At 33.5% G+C, this 20,532-nt stretch overlaps 1 protein-coding gene across 1 annotated transcript in view; it reads right to left on the bottom strand.

Moving 5' to 3' along the window:
• LOC129806073 (MICAL-like protein 1) overlaps nt 1-13,856 on the bottom strand; it is a 32,806-nt gene extending 18,950 nt beyond the window's left edge. Inside the window, exons 1-3 of the mRNA XM_055854398.1 lie at nt 13,554-13,856; nt 8,065-8,374; nt 7,617-7,801 (exon numbers count right to left, since the gene is read on the bottom strand). Coding sequence (XP_055710373.1) covers nt 7,617-7,801; nt 8,065-8,216 — 337 coding nt within the window. The 5' untranslated portion in view covers nt 8,217-8,374; nt 13,554-13,856. The remainder of the gene's footprint in view (nt 1-7,616; nt 7,802-8,064; nt 8,375-13,553) is intronic.
• Between the last annotated feature and the right edge of the window lie 6,676 nt (nt 13,857-20,532).

Raw genomic sequence — 20,532 nt, 5'->3', positions numbered from 1 at the left:
CTCTTAAAGGGACGTAAGTGGCCATTTAAGTAGATTGCAAATAAAGAGCGCACAGTTTCAGCACACAATGGTTAAAATTGAATATAAAATCCTCACAGCTTTCGGACGAAACGTTTAGCAATTTAGACCATTTTTACTCTGATTCTGTGCAGATTTGATTAAAAATAGATATAATATCATAATTTCTGTGTTTAATAAGTTAGTCCCATTTTAATAATAAAGCACGATGGTTTTTAGAATATTATCATAGAAACATTCATTACCACAGAATCAGTGTTAGCAAGGAGACATTAATTTTCTTCCTGAACATTGGTTTCGGAAATGTGATGCCTTGGACAAGGTATACAGCAAAATCCCCAAAAGAAAATTATCGTTATGAAGAGAGCAGGAAATAAATCTTCATTTCAATGATTTTTGTAATATTGTTGATTAGCAGAAACCACAGATCAATTGGAAAACTCACTGAGCATGTACATATATAAGTTCAAAAATTATTAATCGTTTAGATGGTTACTTTATATTGATTCAACCGGGTAGTAGAAAATTTTAATTCTAATTGCCAGTAAATTTCATCATGCATTTAAGACGACAAGCTTAACAGCAAAACGTCGCAAAATATTTTATTGACTACAGCGAAATCTTTGATTGAGTAAAAAATAAATAAAAATTGAATTTGATGAGTATCAATCAATTTTACATTTTTTACATTTTGGATTTTGGCTTTCGGGATTTTGGCCCATTCGGGATTTTGGCGTTCGGGATTTTGACTGGGACCCCTTAGTCATAATGCTTAACGGCTCTAATTTTTTATCAATCACAATTTTTTTTGGAAAAAATTAACTTAGGATTGCATTATTAGAGATAAATGATCTATTAGGTTTCCAAAAGCAATAAAATCGATCGTTATTTAGGATTTTAAGACAGGCCTGAGCTAAAATAAAAGCCGAAGTGAATTTGGTGGTGCCTGGTTGAGATTCTTCGAAGTGCCACGAAAATGCACATTCAATAAGAAGTTTTTTAATGTTTAAATTGCTTAATTCCTTAGAGTTAACTCATTTTCACAAGAAAATCATTTTTATAATTTCGTTGAATACAGCTATTTGAGTTAATTGTAAATACTTGTCAATATTACAACAAAAACATTGGGATGAAATTTTGAGCTGGAAGACTCATATTCTTTTGAGCTGTCTCAAAATTCAGGATAAGTTTGAGAAAAATCCTTTTGTACAACACTATTTTGATTAATGAGGAATGCAAAAGTACATATTACAAGAAGGGACCCGACCTGCTAATAAGGATAAAATAGAGAAGAAAATATTTTGTCGCATTTTAGAGATTTTCGCAACCGCAGCGCCGCCAGACGTTTGTAAAGTGAGTTATTTGTGTCTCTATCTCTCTCTCACAGTTGAATTGCGCGCGATTTAAGAACTTTATAAGAAAGAATAGAGTGTGTAGTGAAGGGCTACCCGTCTTCTGACAAAGATATCAAGAAGACAATTTCTTTTTATGTGATTCTTTCTATTATGTTTTTTTGGCGCAAATATATTCATCATGGTACCGTGAATAAGCAGGATTAGTGTTACCAGTATGGCTATCTGTAATTTCCATTAAAATTATCAACAAAATTTCCGATATTACATGACTTTTAACGAGCACAGGTTTGTTTTAAGACCTTCGAGAACTGGGCTAAACCTCTAGTCTGAAGACCGCTTTACGGCTTAACGGGAAACTGATGGAAATGTAGTCTAATCATTATTTTGATTAAAATTAAGTCAAGTTGCCTTTCGGCTTAGGTTGTAGGTATGTATATCTAGTACATAATAAAGGCCTTAATTAAGTACTTAGTATTAAGGCTGAACTAGAAGTACTTCGCTATCCGTCACAAAGTGCTGTCGTTTGTCTCATTTTCATATAATTTTTAAGTAGTTGGATGTTCTTCAACTCCTTAAAATTAAGTTATTGAGTTAAGAACTTTATTAAGTACTTAATAAGTACTTATTAAGTACTTAAGTGACGATATCTTATAACAAAATCAATTGCTGCCTAAAATAACTTTTACAGTTCAGTAAAATAATTATTCTTTTGCCGTAATATATATTTTAGACAATATATTTTTATTTTTTCCATTTTGCGGGATTCCCATTAAACTCCAGTGTTCGAGCATTTTTTTCCACTTCTTCCTAAGAACAGTGCTGTTTTCCCATGATAAAATACGTGAGGTGTGTCCCATTGTCATCAACCGTATACCATGAGATCGTTTTGATTTTGTCAGAAAATGAAACGGGAAGTTTTTAAATTCAGATAATAATTTTTTGCACAGTCGACAGAAAAATCAAATGGCAAAACACTTCCACTTACATTAGATCTCTCTCGGGAGTACGTGATATAAAATTTTATATAGCGTAGAAAATGTTCAGTACCAATATATCCCATGCGCTGCCTTTTTTTTAACACACCTCAGCAACTTTCACTTAAATAATTAAATTGAAATATCAGACGTCAGATATGAATTAGTGGATTTTTTTTGCTTCCCCTCGTGTCAATTGATGCCATTTCATTGACCATTTGAGAAAAAAAATGGCATTACGTAAAAAAAAAGTTCATAGAAAATACAGAAATTAAATTGATTATTTCAACTGAAAAATAATCCTTTCACTCGTTCGTTTGGATAGATTTAAATAAAAAGTGCAAAATAAAAAAAAACTTTATGTATTAGCTATTTGGTGTGCATTTATAGAGCTGGGAAGTGAAAGACGACAGAAGGAAGTTGCACGGAAGTATAACCCATTTTACTTAATTCATGCTAAAAATCACATAATCACTGTCACACAAAAAAAATGTTTAAAAATAAACCGCAGTGGAATAAACAAAAATAACATAGAAACAGAATGTTTATTCAAAAGCAATTTTCCTCATTTTTTTTTGCATAAATGTGACACTTCCACCTAAACACCATGTCGTACACATGATATTTTATGCAAAAATATATCGCTAAACACGTTGTCATAAAGTTGAATTATGGTGATATCTTATAAAGGAAATCTCACCAAGTAATGGCAGAAGTTTTCAATTGAAAATAAGCAATATATGCAATGAGTTTTGTGGTGAAAGTTTCACCAATTAAGGTGTAGGTTTTAGCATTTAAGGATTTTTCAATTTTATACATAATTGGAAAATAATTGCACTTTCAGGCCTTAGAAAGCTAGGTATTATAACCTTATTAAATCAAATTGATTGGAAAATCATTTTCTCTTTCATTCTGTCGATAAATCATAAAAAAAAGGAAAATTTTGATTTGAAATCATCTTTTTCTCTGAATGTGATTAATACTTCAAACTGTTTTTAATTTTATCAAATTTAACGAAGCAAACTGATAAGTCTAAATTAGATTACGATTATGTGAGATTCTTAATCTGGGCCAAGTCGAATTGCGTGCAAAATCGATTTGGAATTGATTGTGAAGAGATAAAGTCAATGAAATATTGGATCATTGGAACCAGGGGTAATATGATATCTGCTATAAAAGAATAGTAAATAGAACAATTGAATAATTTAAGTTGAAATTTAAGTGCTGAGAATCTTCAGTGAGCACAGTTACCTGAAAAAGTAGCGTTTTCAGCATATTTTGCTAAGTCGGTTAGCAAAAATATGCTAACCAGTTAGCAGTTCCCGAACAAAAAGTGCTAACTAAATAAATAGATTTAAAACTGTCTTACGAGTGTCGTTTAGGATATTTTTTTATCGAAATTATTTAATTTTCAAAACCAATCGCCATCTTGAATTTTTGAAGAAAAAAGTTTTCACCACTTTAGTGGGTCTATTTTTCAACCGATTTGGCTAAATTTAAATTTTTTACAATGGTCTTGAAATTTACAACCCGATTGCATCGGTTAAGTACCCGTAAATGACCAATCTTTTTTAAATATTCTTTTTTTCTGTTTGTAAACTTGTTACCCATCTAGAGGCGAAACGGTAAGAGATACGAACCTTCGATCTTCAGAGAACACCCCCATAAGTCAACCCAGAGATCTTTAATATGAATTTTATTTTCCCCTCAATCTCCTTCATCCCCTTCAAAACCATTTTTTTGGTTTTTTTCGAAAGCAGCTTCTATATTTTTGGATATGTTTTGGAGGTATTGAAATCAGTACCGTAAAATCATACAACTTTGTGCCACTTTATCAAGTTTTTCATGAATATTTTCCAAATTTATTGAGATATTTAAATGAGATTTTTATTCAACAAAACTACACATCTCTAGAATATAGCCCCATGGTAGAAAAAAATCCAGGTATCTTTGGACAAGGAGGAAAATTTCTTGTATGTGGCACAAAGTTGTAAACGAAAGTTGTTCAACTTTATGCCATCCTCTTTTTATCAATAAAATTGGTGTTGAACTTGTCCAATCTTACAATTTTGGCTTCAAATCATCACTATATACATATTCACAATTAAATAATACATAAAACAAGTTTTATTTTCATTTCCCTTTTAATTTAATTCAATTTATTATAGTTTATAAATTACTTTTTATAAGTCGATTTAACTAACATCGAGAGGCTAGTGCGACCGATCGTTAGAAAGGTCTCAGCTTTGGCTATAACATACTAAATTTTCGTCGAAATTGGAAACGTAGATTTCAAAATATTCGAATTCGAAATTACGAAAATCAATTTTTCGATTATAGCGCCCCTAGCGGTGGTTGCCCGAAGTTGTAATGCTCCCAGGAATTGTGTATTTTCATAAGATCTTTAATTTACACCATCAATGATCAAATTCGGACAACTGGAACGGCTCAATATAAATAAAGTCTTTAAATTATTATAAGAAGTTGCAAAATGTATTCTTTTATGACCCAATATCTCTGGTCAAGCGGGTTGGAGGTGGTCAAATTTTTCTTGTTCGGAAGATCTGATTCTCAGATCTTTCTTAACACTGAAATTTGAACGATATCGATTATATAGGGGACCAATTATCGAAAAAACTAGTGGCACAAAGTTGTACTGCTTTTCCCCATTTTGAGATTAACACGTCATTACAAGAAGAAGGAACAACCTATGAAATCGCCGATTCAGCTATTGTATCCTTAATAGTCACGGAATACGACTAGACCCACGAAAAAAATTAGACATTTTTTGAAAGGTGTGTTCTAGAGGAGACTTTTCTGCAGATTCGGAAAAATGAAGAAACAGCACAGATAATAATGGAATTTTTACCAACCTTTGGTAACAAGCATATAAAAGGGAATATCCATGATCACTTTGCGTATATTAGAGCTGTCTTGCAGAATTTTTGGAGAGCTTTCCCGCAACTACCAATTTCGCTAGAGAGGTTTTCATGTTTAAAAATAGGGTGGCGCAAAGTTGTACCCCCTGGCAATATTTGAAATATTTCGAAAACTAGACGATGCTTTTCCTTTAAATTTTAGTACAGTAGAGTTCCTCAAATTTGAACATTTAGGGGGTATAGATGACATTTCTCACTCCTCAAATTTGAACAATATTTTCAAAAACATAACAGAATTTATGTGAAATGCACTTTTCCTAAATGAAGAAAAATAACTTTAGAGAATATATCAATGTAATTTATTGTGAAATAAATGGAATTTGTTACGGAAGTTAATATAATACGACAATATTGAGGAAAAACCAGAGAAAAATGGAACTCCACGAAAAACTTTCTCCACATAACCTCAAATTTTACATTTTGAACTCAACCGTCGTTCAAATTTGAGGAGTTCAAATTTGAGGAACTCGACTGTATGTTTTAGCTGAGGTCGAGACCTTTCCAATGACTGGTCGCACTCCTCCCTTGATATTCCCTGACCTGAGCCATAATCGAAAATGTCTTGACTAGACTACATTTTCGGTGTTTTAATACAGCGATTTCGATGAAATTTTACTATATATTGTATCTGATATATTTCTTTAGTTTCTAGATGAAGATTATGAAAATAACTTTCGGAGGCTATAAACAGGCCGCGATAAAATATTGTCAAACGTTTGCATTCCATTGAAAAAATCAAAATGAAGAAAAATGGGTGCTGCATGAGTTTAGTAATACGGACTTCAGACCTAAGGCTTAGCCATGTGGCTTATCTTCTCTGATATCTTATCAGTCAATATTTTTTGGAAAATTTTGTCTTAGAATTGGATTATAAAGGCCAAATTACCTATTAGATTTTGAAAAATCAATGAAATCATTTGCTGTTTGAGGTTTTGAGACCCTCGAAAACTGGGCTAAACCTTTAGTCTGAAGTTGGTCTAAAAAACAGGCCCAAAATTCAAAAATCCACTTCAGGAATTTTGTGTTTGCGGTATTAAAGAATAATTTTTTAGCATGGAAGTGGTACAGGCTATAAGAAATGACTTTAGTCCAAGTCAACATCGAAACGCTAAATACAGATGACATACCGTCCCCGCTGTACTCTCTAGACTTGGCCCTTTCCGATAATCACTTCTTTCGGTTGATTGCATATGGATTGGCTAATCAGAACTTCGCCAATTTTAAAGAAGTGGAAAATTAGGTGCATGAATTATTTTGATTAAAGAATGCCTCACGATAACTTCAGTATCAGGTATTTTGAATTAATTATTTTTGTATCTTTTTCTGAGATTTTTCATGTTTTCTTTTTAATATAAAACAGCGGATTTCAGGTTGAGGACCTAGTATTTACCAATTTTCGATTTTCAAATCTTTTTATGATATAGGAATCAATTTAATCGGTGGAAAACCTGTCAAAAAACTTGTCTAAAATAAACCTGAGAATACTAAGGGTAGAGAAACAAAATGGCGGTTTTCATCTATGTTTTATGTTTTATCTATATTTTTCTGTTTTATTTCGAGACTTTTCCTTGAGTTCTTTTAAGGATTTTGGGTGGAATTATAAAATTAGTTTAGATGTCTACCTTATACGAAAAATGTCCTTTCAGACGTTCTCATCTTTTGCACCGGGCGAGACTCGAACTCACAACTGTGACAATCGAACACAGGGTATCATCGCTTAGGAGTCAATCGCTCTTACCAATTACAACATGAGATCCTCATCATCGAAAACATAATTACGAAATGAAAGTAAATGTTCGAATTTCATAATCAGCTGTGCCCAACATAGAATAACTTTTGTCTAGGAAACATGTTTCCGAAATTGCCTATAAGAGTGAGCGAGATGACCAGATATAGATCTCTTTTACTCACTTTTACTAAAGGGTCAAAAAATATCTTTTAGATAGAAATGATTGTGTATTGTGTAGGATTTTCTGTAGCTCAATAGCATAATATGCACAATTTGGACTTCGTAACGCACAGGTTCTCGGTTCGAATCCCGATCGAAGCGGTTCCGGTGAAAATTGGAAAACTTTTTTTTCACCGTTTATTAAGGCTACAGGATAAAAACAAAAATACCAAGGAGCAAAAATGGGCAAAAAAAGGAAAAAAAAAGAATTGGTTGTACAGCTAGAACGTAAAAAGGAAGAAGAAATTGTGAGCGAGACGACTATAGAAAAAGTTTTGTTTACAAAACAGTGGGCGCCCTATAATTTTCTTTTAAACCGATTTCAACTTCAAATCACAATTCCTTCTGCAAAAAAATATAAATGATTTTTTTTTATCTTTACCTTGTGCTCCAAATACTTGGTAATACTGCGATAAATATGTTAAAATAGAGAGACGATCTGGAACTTCGTGTGATTCCATATCAGATGCATCCAAAAGGGCTGGAATTCCCAAATGAATTTCTGCTGTTCTGAATGCCAATTCATTGTTGTAGTAGACATCCTTCTTGTCAAGTTTATCAAATTCACTGCAATTATGCAAGAGACAGAAGGAAAAAAAGAAAAGAAAAATTGAATCTGCTGCAATTTCCTGAATGTTATGACATTTTTTTTTAATAATTGTTGTCTGAATGCAAAGAAAATCAATGATATGGCTAGCTTGTTATCCTTGTCTTTGCCCAACATCTCTTTATACATTCAATTTTGCAATATTAGCCATTTATGGACATGGTGTTCTTAATAATAAAAGACAACCGGAACACTTTTTACATATATGGTGGGTACAACTTACATGAGATCTGGACGGAAGTGATGAATAATTGCACAGAAGGCAAGTCCGTCACGCCAAGATGTTGTCATGTTCTCAATTTTGACTCCTGAATATCCAGCAGTCATTCTACGACACCACAATTCTAATGCCTTTGTACCACGTCGTTCACCCATTGTATTTATATTTTTTAAAAAGATTTTTTAAATAAAAGACGTTACTTAACACACAAAATTTATGAAGAAAAATAGAAGAAGAAGTAATTTGTGCTTGAGAGATATAAGAAAGTTTTTTTCCCACTAATTTAATTTGTTCAGTTACGGTTGATCATTACCTACGAAGAAAAAAGAGACAAAAAAAAAGTAAAATTAATAGAATTAATGTTGCGCATTCTTCAAATCTTAGATAATTGCTTAATTTTTCATTTCTATAACCACCGGGGCCAACAATAGCCCAATAGAGGCAAACTGTATTTGGAATTCAGCATTTATTGCGCCAAAAATTGAAATGATGGAGAAAATGTGTCAATTAACTTCTTGAATTAGAACATATACAAATTTAAGCACTTTATATATGCAACATGCTAATATAAATTTTATAAATGTTGCTTTTAACTCTCCATTTGCGTCTGAACTTTCGTTTTGAGAGTGACTGACCCGTTTAGTGGTTGTATATGCCTCTACATTTAACAATATCCATACATATAGGCATAAAAGATATAAGGAGCCCAAAAAACAACAACCTGTTTTCTTTCAGGTTTTCTTGTTTCTTTTTTGACCATATTATACAGTGGGTCCAAGAAGTCACGAGACACACACGAATTTTCTGGGAAAAAAACATTTAACAAGAGCCCAAGAAGATGTACAATATAACTAAGAAAAAAAAAGAAAAAGATTATGATGAAACTTCATCAAAGAGAACGCGTCTTCTCTCACTCTCAGACTCCCATTATCATTTTCCCTTTGGGCGTCAAATTTTATTTTTCAGGATAAATCAAGCAGAATCCTCCCAAGATAAATTATCAATTCCAGGGGAGGTTCGGGCAATTTCATACAGCAATATCCAATGCAAAGAAAGGAAGTCATAATGTGCTGATGATTAGACTATACAGTAGACTCTCTCTCAATCGGGCATATGGGGCAATATGTCATCCAAATTATCGAGAGATTTGGGATCAAAATCATTGTAAATTCCACAAAAAGCCCTCAAATATAATGAATAACGATAAAACAAGAGGAACTACAGTGAATTTGAACAAATTTGCTTTAAAATCAAATGTGAAAATTGATAACAAAATTTTGCGCCCGATTGAAAAAGAGTCGAATGAGCGAGAGTCTACTGTATTCCCATCAGTTTCCCACTAAGCTGTCTCTCGGTTTAACTTGTCTAAAGCATAAAACTACAAAAACTCAATTATCGGTTTATTACCGATTCATTATTGATTCGAACCGATTTAGAATTATGGAGATTTTCAAGACCTTTCAAATAATAACAAGCTTTATTGAAAGAAAATGAAAAATAAGTCTTAAAATGGCATTTATCCTTTCATTTTAGAAAAAAAAAAACATAGTGGGATTAGCATGTTTTAATAAATAGTAAAGAACCCAAAATTAAATCGAAAAAAATATTTCAAAGCATATTGACGTAAAACTAGAAAATAGTTAGATAAAACAGAAAGCGATGATCCATCAAAAATAGACCTTTCTCCTTATTTATTATTATTACTAACTCTTCACGATCGACGATGTTTCGAGGACAGATATTCTCGAAAGGTTTCGAATTTAGAGATGTTGGCTATATGGACCCGAGTGAGTCCGACAGCCTTACATAAAATAGAAGAAGAAGAAGAAGAAGAAGAAGAATTTAAAGATAATGATGCTGGCACACCTTTTCAATTGAGTGAAATTCAATCGATTGAAATTTTACCTCTCACTCTTTCAAACTGAAATCAGATAAACCCATCTCTTTCTGTCAAATGAAAATTCAAATTCAAATTGAAAATGAAATTGAAATTTCAATTTTCATTTGACAGAAAGAGATAAACATATGTTATTTCAGTTTGAAAGAGTAAGAAAGAGGTAAAATTTCAATCAATTGAATTTAACTCAATTGATAAGGTGTGCCAACGCCATAAAATTACATACAAGCGGGAAGATTTGCTACTGCACTGCACTTGGAATTGACAACAATTCTCTGTGGAGTTCACCATTCAATGGACGACTGACACAAGTTCCTGTATGTACGTAATTTTTCCTCCAAGTTCGAAATCAGATAAAGGGGACATTCATCCCCGAAACGTCGCGTCATGAAGAATTAATGAGCAAAAAAATCAAAGAGGGGTCTATTTGTTCGTTCACTATTTATCATATAATATCATTTAAATTTAAGATAAATTGTTCATTTTTAATAATTTAAAACAACACTTAAGAGCCGATTTGTGTCTCCTAACAAAAAATTAAAAGGTAATTTCAATGCTTAAATTTAATATTCTTCTAAAGTCGAAATTAATAAATTATGATCCATCTCATTAATTTAAATATTTATAAATTTACATACTTTTTCTAATAGTACGATTAGGAAATCAGTGATGCTTGATCAGCGATCCTTGGAAATTACAAGGGACCAGCTCATTTTGAGAAGAGACAGCATGAAAGATTGAATTTGATGTAAATATTTATGTCAATTTAGTTTCTGGATAAAAACTATATCTTTTTATCTATTCATGAGCATTATGCGCAACACACAATAATTTTTGTTTTGTAAACATGTTTTTGGCATTTCATTGAGAGCGAGTGAGATCTAAATCTAGTCATTTCGCTCACTCTCATAGGAAAATTTGAAAACATATTTACAAACAAAAGTTATTGTGCGCTGGGCATTATTATAAACATTGGAATTTTCATATTTTTTCAAAATATGTTTTTTTTTCTTAGTTGGCGGTTTGTCATTCTAATGCCCAACGCACGATAACTTTTGTTTTGCAAACATGTTATTATCATTTCAGTAAGAGTGAATGAAATGTAGATCTGGTAATCTCGCTCTCTCTCATAGGAACTTATGAAAACATGTTTACAAACAAAAGTTATTGTGCGCTGGGCATAAATTATGTGCAAATCTTAATGGAATAATAAGTGATCGACTTGCTTGAATTATTCCCCTGTTTCACCAAAAAAATCAACTATAAATCTATTTCGAGCCCCTTTACTTTAAAGAAATAGCGCAAGAAATCAAAAAAGAGTAAGATTTTGAAATAATCCTACAGAAGAAATCAAGTATTTCATATTATCTGAAAATTTATTAAATTATCTTTCTACTTGCACTAAAATCTTAAAATCGCACGAAAGTCAGTTAGCTCCTTGTAATTTACAAGGAGCGATTTGATCTAAAAAAAAATCTCTGTAAGTTTCTTCCTTTACCCTGTCGTCTTTTTCTTATCAAAGATCTTATAAAGTCTTTATCTTTTCATTCACCTGTTAATCTCTATCTTATCAAATATTATTCAGATGCAATTGAGCTAGCTCTTCGTTTTATTTATATTTGTTTGTTTGTAAGATTCTTACCCAACAGAAACTTTGTATCTCAAATGTAAACCATTAAAATTGCTGCAAAGTAAATAGCTAACATATAAAAAAAAAGAATTCAGTGTATGAGAGTGCCCCACGTTTCCTTATGTTAGAAGATTTATGTACGATCCGAAAAAAACCTTAAGCTTGAAAGTTATATTTGTATAAAGTTTTAGCAGTGACTCAATACTTAATCCTCTCGTTCAGTAATAACCTTCCCGACTAGAGAGCTCTCTCCGGTTGTGGTTTTTTCTGTACCGATTCGAACGTAAATCAGAGAGAATTTACCTAAAAACCCGTTGAAAGTTCGAACGTTTAAACCGACAAATTTCACAAAAGATTGACAATTTCATCAAAATTCAATTTATACAGCAAACGTATGCACCTGATGTTGACATTGTTTTCGATTGAAGTATCAAGAATACCGAAATTCGAAATGGCAGAACAATCAGCGCTAAAGCGGCGAATACGTGAACTTGCACTTTCGGCTTTCGGTAGATTTTCGAATAGCCTTTGCTTGGCTTTGGAGTTTTTTAAAGGTTATTACTAAACAGAACCAGTGTGTGCATAGCCTAAAAGCTTCCCCCTATTAAAGTTCTCTTGGTCACGGTGTATTAAATTTAATACGTTTTTTAGTCTGAGAAAAAAGAGGGTGCGATTAACATTTTTTCCTCATAACTTTAACACCTTTAAGGTGTAAAAATATATCAACATTTTTTAATGTTAATTTTACACCTTTTTAAGGGTAAAATTAACATGAAAAAGGGTAACTTAAACCCCCAATACACCTAAAAAGGGTAATATTTACACCGATTTCGAATCAATACTGCAGGGTAAAATAAATATTTCCGGAATGTTATTTTAATTTTTTCGGATTTCTCTCAGTGAAGGCTTAAGCCTTCATTTTCAATTTTCTATGAGAGGTATTCTTGATAACTAATAATAGTTCTAATTATTCAAGAATATGCGTAATGTATGAAACTGCCCCACCCTACCGTATATTGAGAGAGAAAAAAGCTGAGAGAGAGAGCGTCTCAGACAATTTAAAAAGCAGTGTCAATTCTTCTGCAACAAATGTTGATTTGACACGCAATTTCTCTTGGAGGAGAACAAGACTGAAATCTTCAATCAAAAGACTATTAATTCAATGAAAACACACACATTAGGCTTAAGCTGGGTAGCAAAAGCAAGCAAAAAAAACGCACTTTAAGCCACACCTTTAAATCACTTTTAGCACAGACAACAACAAAAAAATCATACATTTTTCTTATACATATTATGTTTCTTAATCAAAATCTCTCTTGCTAATTTCATGATTTGTAAATCAATTGTTTGGGCGCTTTTTCGCTTCTTATTTTTAAACGTTGAGCAATGCTGACAAAATCTATTGTTAAGAAAAAAAAGTACCATTTGTGATTGTTTTCTAATCCTCTCTCCCAAACCCCAGAAGATTTCGATATTATTATGTTTTTTTCTTTACATTTTTTAATTCAATAAATGAAGCCATAGAGAATTTTCAATTACAAATCTATTGAAACTGTGCATAAACACCTCTTATGTGAGGTTATTCAAATATTTTCTCTCTCAACCTTAAGGTGTGTGTTATTTTTGTGGTAAAACCTCTCTCTTACAATGATGAAAGCATTAAGAATCTAATGGGAATCTTACAAACGGTACTTGATTCTTATTTTGTATATCCCTATTACAATTGCAGCACAACGGACAAGTAAATAAGACCAAAATAAAAAAAGAAAACAGCCTAACCACTGACTGGTACATAGAGACAAAGCCATCAAAATACACTCGAAAAAAAAGAAGCTGCTGTATATGATGGGGTTTTTATACAATATACACCTTTTATAAATGAATTTAAAAAAAAACACACACGATGGTAATATTTAAAAAAAAAAAAGAAGTCATTAAAACACTTGGGTGAGGCCTCATACTCACATTATACTCTGTATCTCATTTTCTTCTGTACAACATTATTCTTTTTTTTCCAACTCAATTCTTATGCAAATTATCTCACATATTGATTAGGCACTCTTATTTCCGAAAAAAAAACACAACACAGCATATTACAATAACCACCATCAAAATAAAAATCTTATACCCTGACGTAAGACAACTTCCATAGAGTTCTATTAAAATTTATATTATTTATTCAGTACAAAAAAAATCACTTTGAATAAAAACTAAAAGCACAAAATGTTCGTCCGTATCGTTTGACGGTCTCCAACAGAATACCAAGTGAGACTAACTTTTGAATGTGAGCTCCACCAAGCATATACACAGCATAAGAGAGACATAACAGAATCCCAATAGGCATATACTACATACAAAAACCTTTGACCATAATTATAAAAAGAAAAATACAAAAACAACCGTCAATGTAAAGAAAATACACTGACTCTTGGAAATTATATGTTATAATACGCACACACTTTCACAAAATATAGTCTCTCTACCATCAAAATAAAGGTAGATTCACTGTAAATCGTGGTGGTAGGCAAAAAACATGATATTGTGAATAGACTCTTATTTTTTGTCAGTTCATTTTTTGATGCTGTGAACTCTACCAGAGAGAAAAAAAAAAACTTATAATGATCTCTCAAATTTTCGATTAAATATGATCTTCGAATAATGACGTCATGATTTTTGTACGTCCGGCTGCTTATTCGAATTCAAATTGTTATAATCATATACAAAATAATGACGGAAATATAATGATTTGACAGTTGACAGCGCCACTTGCGGAAGAGAACAGTGCCCTCACGCGGAGAAAAACAATTGTCAACGTCACTGAAAGCGTTTATAATCCATTGCCAATATTATCGAAACATTTAAAATAGGCTGTCAAAAACCTCGAAGATCTTCGAATTAAATGTCAAAATCTTTCAATAGTTTAGAACAGGGGACTGACGTTTCTTATGTTTCCCATATGTTTCTAGCGTGCCGAAAAAACTCATGATATTTGTACGTCCGGCTGCTTATTCGAATTCAAATTGTCATAGTCATATACAAAATAATGACGGAAATATAATGATTTGACAGTTGACAGCGCTACTTGCGGAAGAGAACAGTGCCCTCACGCGGAGAAAAACAATTGTCAACGTCACTAAAAGCGTTTATAATCCATTGCCAAAATTATCGAAACATTTAAAATAGGCTGTCAAAAACCTCGCTTCGAATTAAATGTCAAAATCTTCCAATAGTTTAGAACAGGGGACTGACATTTCTTATGTTTCCCATATGTTTCTAGCGTGCCGAAAAAACTTTAGAGTTTATTATCTGTTTTCTGTCATTGTAGAATGAATTAGCCAATAATACTAAAACAAAATAAAAGCCAATTTAATAACGAAAAGGCAACCGAAAACCCCAAATTGTCAACCTACGTAGTTTCGAAGATATCTCGTGAAATGTGTACGAAAATAGGAAAAAAATTACACTAAAACCGTCCACATTTATCAGAGCTAATGTCACCCCAATGGTTTAGAATTATACAGCGTTTATAAGGGAAGAGCACCAGCGATCGGCAGTGTTCCTCGAATCGTCAGGTTAATACCACATTGTATCTCCAAATTAAATGATTTTTTAGAAATTATTACCTACTTTTTACCATATAAGTCTCACAAGAATACAGTGCATTAACTCAGCTTTAATTTATAAAACCAATTTTCCCTGAGACACCTGATTAAATTCCTGACGATCCGAGGTACAGAGTGCAAGTTTGCAATTACACTGAGAAAAAAAGAGGGTGCGATTAACTTTTTTCCTCATAACTTTAACGCTTTTTAAGTGTAAAAATATATCAACATTTTTCATGTTAATTTTACACCTTTTTAAGGGTTAAATTAACATTAAAAAGTGTTAATTTAACCCCTAATACACCTAAAAAGGGTAATATTTACACCGATTTGGGATAAATACTGCAGGGTAAAATTAACATTTCCGAAATGTTATTTTAACTTTTTCGGATTTCTCTCAGTGTACACATATTTTTTATTTTTTTTTTGTAAAATTAAAAATTCAAAAGCACAGATATATTTGAGTTCTTAGAATAGGAAATCGAAATCTTCAAAACCGTTTCGAAACGATTATTTTTATTTAATGCTCGAAGCTCGGATATGGAAAGCTTTAAAAGCGTTTAGTATCATTTGGATTCAATCACTGTTATTCTCGACCGCTAATCTCTATAAGGCTAGCGGACAATTACTGTTGTCATTGTGAAAGGTTTGCCTTAACTGATGCTACTTCAGACCCAACTACGGAACCAGCAGTTGAAGGAAAAGCTTATGCTTGGTCATTGCCTCGCATACGTCATTTTCCGTGCAATCCATCTGCTATCTGAGATGGTTTTTTGCGAACAGAACACTCTAAAACAGGTTGCTAGATCCTAAGCCTATTTTCATAAGACTGTCTTCAGATTCAGACTAAAGTTTTAGCTCAGTTCCCGCGGTTCTCAAAACCTTAAACAGCAACCGATTTTATTATTTTTTTTTAAATGTAATAGGTCATTTTCCCTTAATAATCCAATCCTAAGTCAAAATTATCCAAAAGTTAATAAGATATTAGAGAAGAAGAATATTATATATCCTGATAAGATATTAGAGAAGTTAAGCCATATGGCTAAGCTTTAGGTCTGAAGCCCGTATAAGGGACATAGATTTTAGGATGGCCCGTAGCTTAGTATTCATTAAGGACTTTTCGTAGAAGAAATAATACCGGTACGTGTTTATGGCTAGTTTAAAATAAATGTGACTTGCTCTAAAATCCAACAATTCCTCTCCCTATCCGCCATCTGGGATGCATCCGGTGGCTACTCCAACCGCACAGGCGTTTAGAATCAATTACCAAAATTTTCGGAACATTTAGAATAGGCTGTCAAACTCTTAAAATAATTCAAAGGTACCTGTCAAAAAATCCACGAAATGTTTAGAAAAGTCCGGTTGGAAAAGTCTTTAAAAGCATTTGAAATCGATTGTTTAAACTTTCAATACAAATTTAGAACTGACTGTGACAAATTTTCAAAGATCTTATAGTAGATTCGGTTATAAAAATCCTCGATGAGTTTAGAATTGAACGTCGAAGTCTTTAAAGCATTTTAAATCAATTGCCCAAATATTTAGACCATTTAGAATAGGCTGCCAAAATCTTAAAAGAGTTTAGAATCATCTTTCAAAAAACTTAAGCATTTAAGGATCGGTTGTAATAGGCTGTTGAAGGTTTTAGAATAGATTAGTTAAAATTTTGAAACCGAATTTAGAACAGACTTAAAATTTTCGAAGATTTTTATACTGGAATCGGTTATCAAAATTCTCAGTGTTTAGAATCAAATGTCAAAATCTTCAATACGCTTAGAATAAAATGCAAAAAATTTTAGATTTTGAATAGGCTGTCAAAATTATCGAACATTTTTAAATCACTCGTCAAAATCCTGGAAGCGTTTAGAACCCAAATTGTCAAAATCAAAGCTTCTAAATTTTACCTGTCAAATAATCCACAAGTCTGACAGCAGTGTATGATATTAGGAACTTCTTCACTTTATTAAAAAGAAAAAAAAATTGGAAAACGAAAAAAAGGAAATCGTTCTTGCAAGGGGTAGCGCTCCCCTTCGTACAGTTCGTACGTATTATTATTATCTTGCTGTAACAATTCTTTTTACTATCGGACATACTTTACAAAGATTCCAAACTGTTCTAAACCAATATATTCTACAAAAATTTTTTCTGGACAGTTTTAAAGATTTCCTTTATCATTATGAACATACCATAGCATAAAACTATAGAAGAGTATTGAACGTTCCGACTTTCTACCCAAAAAACCTTGACTTATTCTTTCTGAAATTTTCTTAAGGTAGGTCCAAAGAAGCTTCCACTTAACTAAAAAGAATTAATTTGGGTTCATTTTTAAGGTCTTTGAATCCTGAAGAGTTTTGAGCCGATACAAATCACTATTTGTGAATCGATAACCGATTTGTAACATAAAAACCTACAGAACAAAAACGCATTGGACCATCAAAATAATTGATGCGCAACAAATTTTTAGGGCAAGCAGTCGAACTCATCAGTTCGAGCATTCCGCAAAGTCTGGGTCATTTTGCCATGCATTTCTTCATTCAAGCAGATTATTGCTATTACTCTCTCAAAAAACAAGAATGAATTACAACCGCACGAGGAACATCTCCAACCATGTATCTATAATATTTGAAACTTATCCAATAGGGCTTTCACAAGTTTCATTGCACAGAAAATTTATTGGACAAACTTGTAACCTTTTAATTTCCAAACCCCATAAGCATACACATATAATGCATATAGTACATTATTATTTATTCCAGCTGAGATTGTGCCACTTGAAGTGTGAAATAGTAATTCACAAAAGCTCCATATTCACTCTGTGTCGTTTTGTCAGTGAAAAATTAGGTGTGTAATGGTATTGATCACTATACTCTTATGTACTTTCCAATTGATTTGAGTATATGATTGGCTCTAATTTTGTTTTTCTCTGTTCCAACCTTCAATGTCTAAAAAGAGTAATTCCTCTATCTCAAAAAAAGGCATAGAAGATTTTGATTACATGGCTAACCGGAAAATTTATTTGCTCGACTCGATATACGTTGTTCTTCTTCCTTAAGATCTCTTTTATTATTCTTTTTTGTAATCGCCTCAAACAGATTTATTATTGCATGCTTAAGTCTTTTGGATTTATTATAAAATTTCCCGATGACCACAATATGTGGTGTATTGATAATTTAGTTTGTAATGAGCAACAAAAAATTATTTTTATTGCGTAAACATATTGTCTAATCTACTCTGAAGAAAAAGCGATGTAAAAGCGGCTAACTAATGTCAAACGCAAAATTACTTTTGTCTATGTTTTTTTGACATTTCAGTTAGAGTAAAAGAGATCTATATCTTGCCATCTTGATCACTCTTTTACGCAGTTTCGAAAATATGTTTAGAAAATAAAAGTTATTGTTGTTATTGTATAAAAGTTAAAGGATCAAAACTTGACCAGAGCTGGATTTTCCAGAGCAGTACCCAGCTTGCTCTCCGATCAGCTTGTCCTCTACGGCAGGTGCAATCCTTTTCAACAGCATACTTTCAAACATTTTAAAAGCAGAGGCGTGCAAGAACCGTTGAAACCGAATAAACGTGAAATGAAACATAGTCAAAACACTACCAGAACAAACTCATTTTGACGTTTATTCGGTTTCAACGGTTCTTGCACACCTCTGTTTTAAAGAGATGGCACAAAAGATAAATCGGGCGTTAGCTCCTCGGATCATTGACATCTTTTCCCGGCTTTGGAATTGCCATCACATAAGCCTTTCGCCACTCGTTCGGTATTTTGCGATGATATAAGCAATGGTTAAAGAATTTAAGGATTCAGTGACGGGTTCAAAATTCTATACCTGTTTAACGTACAGGCAGGCCGTTAATGCATGCCGTCTTTCTATTTCTCATCGCTTTAATAGCCGAAGTGAGCTCGTTCACACAAAAAGATCGGGACAGGCGATCGACCTCTGAGGCGACATTCCGAATCATTTTTGGTTTAGCGGCAGTTAGGTGGGATCGTTGCCGAGGTGTCGTATCAACCTCCAGGCCTGATACCTACTGTGAGTGAGGTTCAGACCCTCAACAGTCGACACCTAGCGTTCTCGACGACTACTCGCAACAGCATCGACTAGTGCACTACCAAGCTCAATTGAAGCATCACTAAAGCGATCTTCAGAGTAAAGGTTTAGCCCAGTTCCCGAAAGTCTCAAAATTCCTAAACAGCGAGCAATATTAGTGCTTTTTGAGTAGCTAATAGGTCACTCCGGCAACATCCACGGAGAGCATCGGTCAAACAGGGTTCCCGATGGGGGACTACAACTTTGAAGTTGTCAACTTCTTCGTGTACCTTGGGTCAACAATCACAGCCGACAACAACATCTCAACAGAAGTCCGCGCACGGCTGCTACAAGCCAAAAAGGCCTATTTCAGTGTATCAAGAGTTTTCCGGTCCAGAACCTTAAGAATAAAGACTAAGCTACTGCTGTATAGGACTATGATCCTTCCAGTCCTCACGAATTCGTCTGAGACGTGGGTCCTCAGCAAACAGAATTGCGAACTCTTAGCCGCGTTTGAGAGGAGGATACTACGACGGATTTTTGGCCCCATATGTAAGGAGGGACGATTTCGGAGCCTATACAACCATGAGGTGTATGAGCGCTACCGATAGGTAACTGTCGTCAAGCAAATACGCCTCAATAGGCTCCGGTGGGCTGATCATCTGGTTCGCAAGGATGAGGACGACCCAGCCTGGAAAGTCTTTAGGGGCGGACTCTATGCTACGAGGAGACGAGGCCGACCCAGCCTCAGATGGACCAACGGCGTGGATCAGGACGCTAGCTCATTAGTGAGCGCAACCGATTTGACGTCAATGTCCGATTTTACAAAAATGGCGTAACCATACTTCTCATGGGCACTCTGAATAACCAACTTCATGCCATTAATCCTTGATCGACTTTGCATGGGGCCCCTATGGGATCACAAAGAAGATCTTCTTGGCTCGCCGACAGGTCCTCAGTATTCATTGAAATGGTACTAAGGGCCAGTCCTGAAAAGGACCTTTTTGTGTTGAGGGTGTAAACATCCACTGGAGCACTCTCGGGATGCACATCTGATCCTCTCAAAAAAATTAAATAGACTGCTGTCTCAAGCCTCACCAAGCCTACTCAACATGTTCTCTTCTCCTCTGTTAGCGCCATCTATCTAGTCATTTTATTAACCGAGTAAAAGTAACGGACATTCTGCATAACGTTTACAAGTGTAGTCATTACCGCAAGATAGAATCTGCGAATTTTCACTTGCTTTGTGATAGAGGTATTCACCGCGTGTTCTTTCGACACTCAATTTAAGCCTCGCGGTGAAAGGAACAC

The sequence above is a fragment of the Phlebotomus papatasi genome, chromosome 3 (genome assembly GCF_024763615.1).
Source record: "Phlebotomus papatasi isolate M1 chromosome 3, Ppap_2.1, whole genome shotgun sequence".
NCBI classification, from domain to species: domain Eukaryota; kingdom Metazoa; phylum Arthropoda; class Insecta; order Diptera; family Psychodidae; genus Phlebotomus; species Phlebotomus papatasi.
The sequence above is the reverse complement of the archived record's forward strand: the minus strand, read 5'-3'. Positions and strand labels throughout refer to the sequence as shown.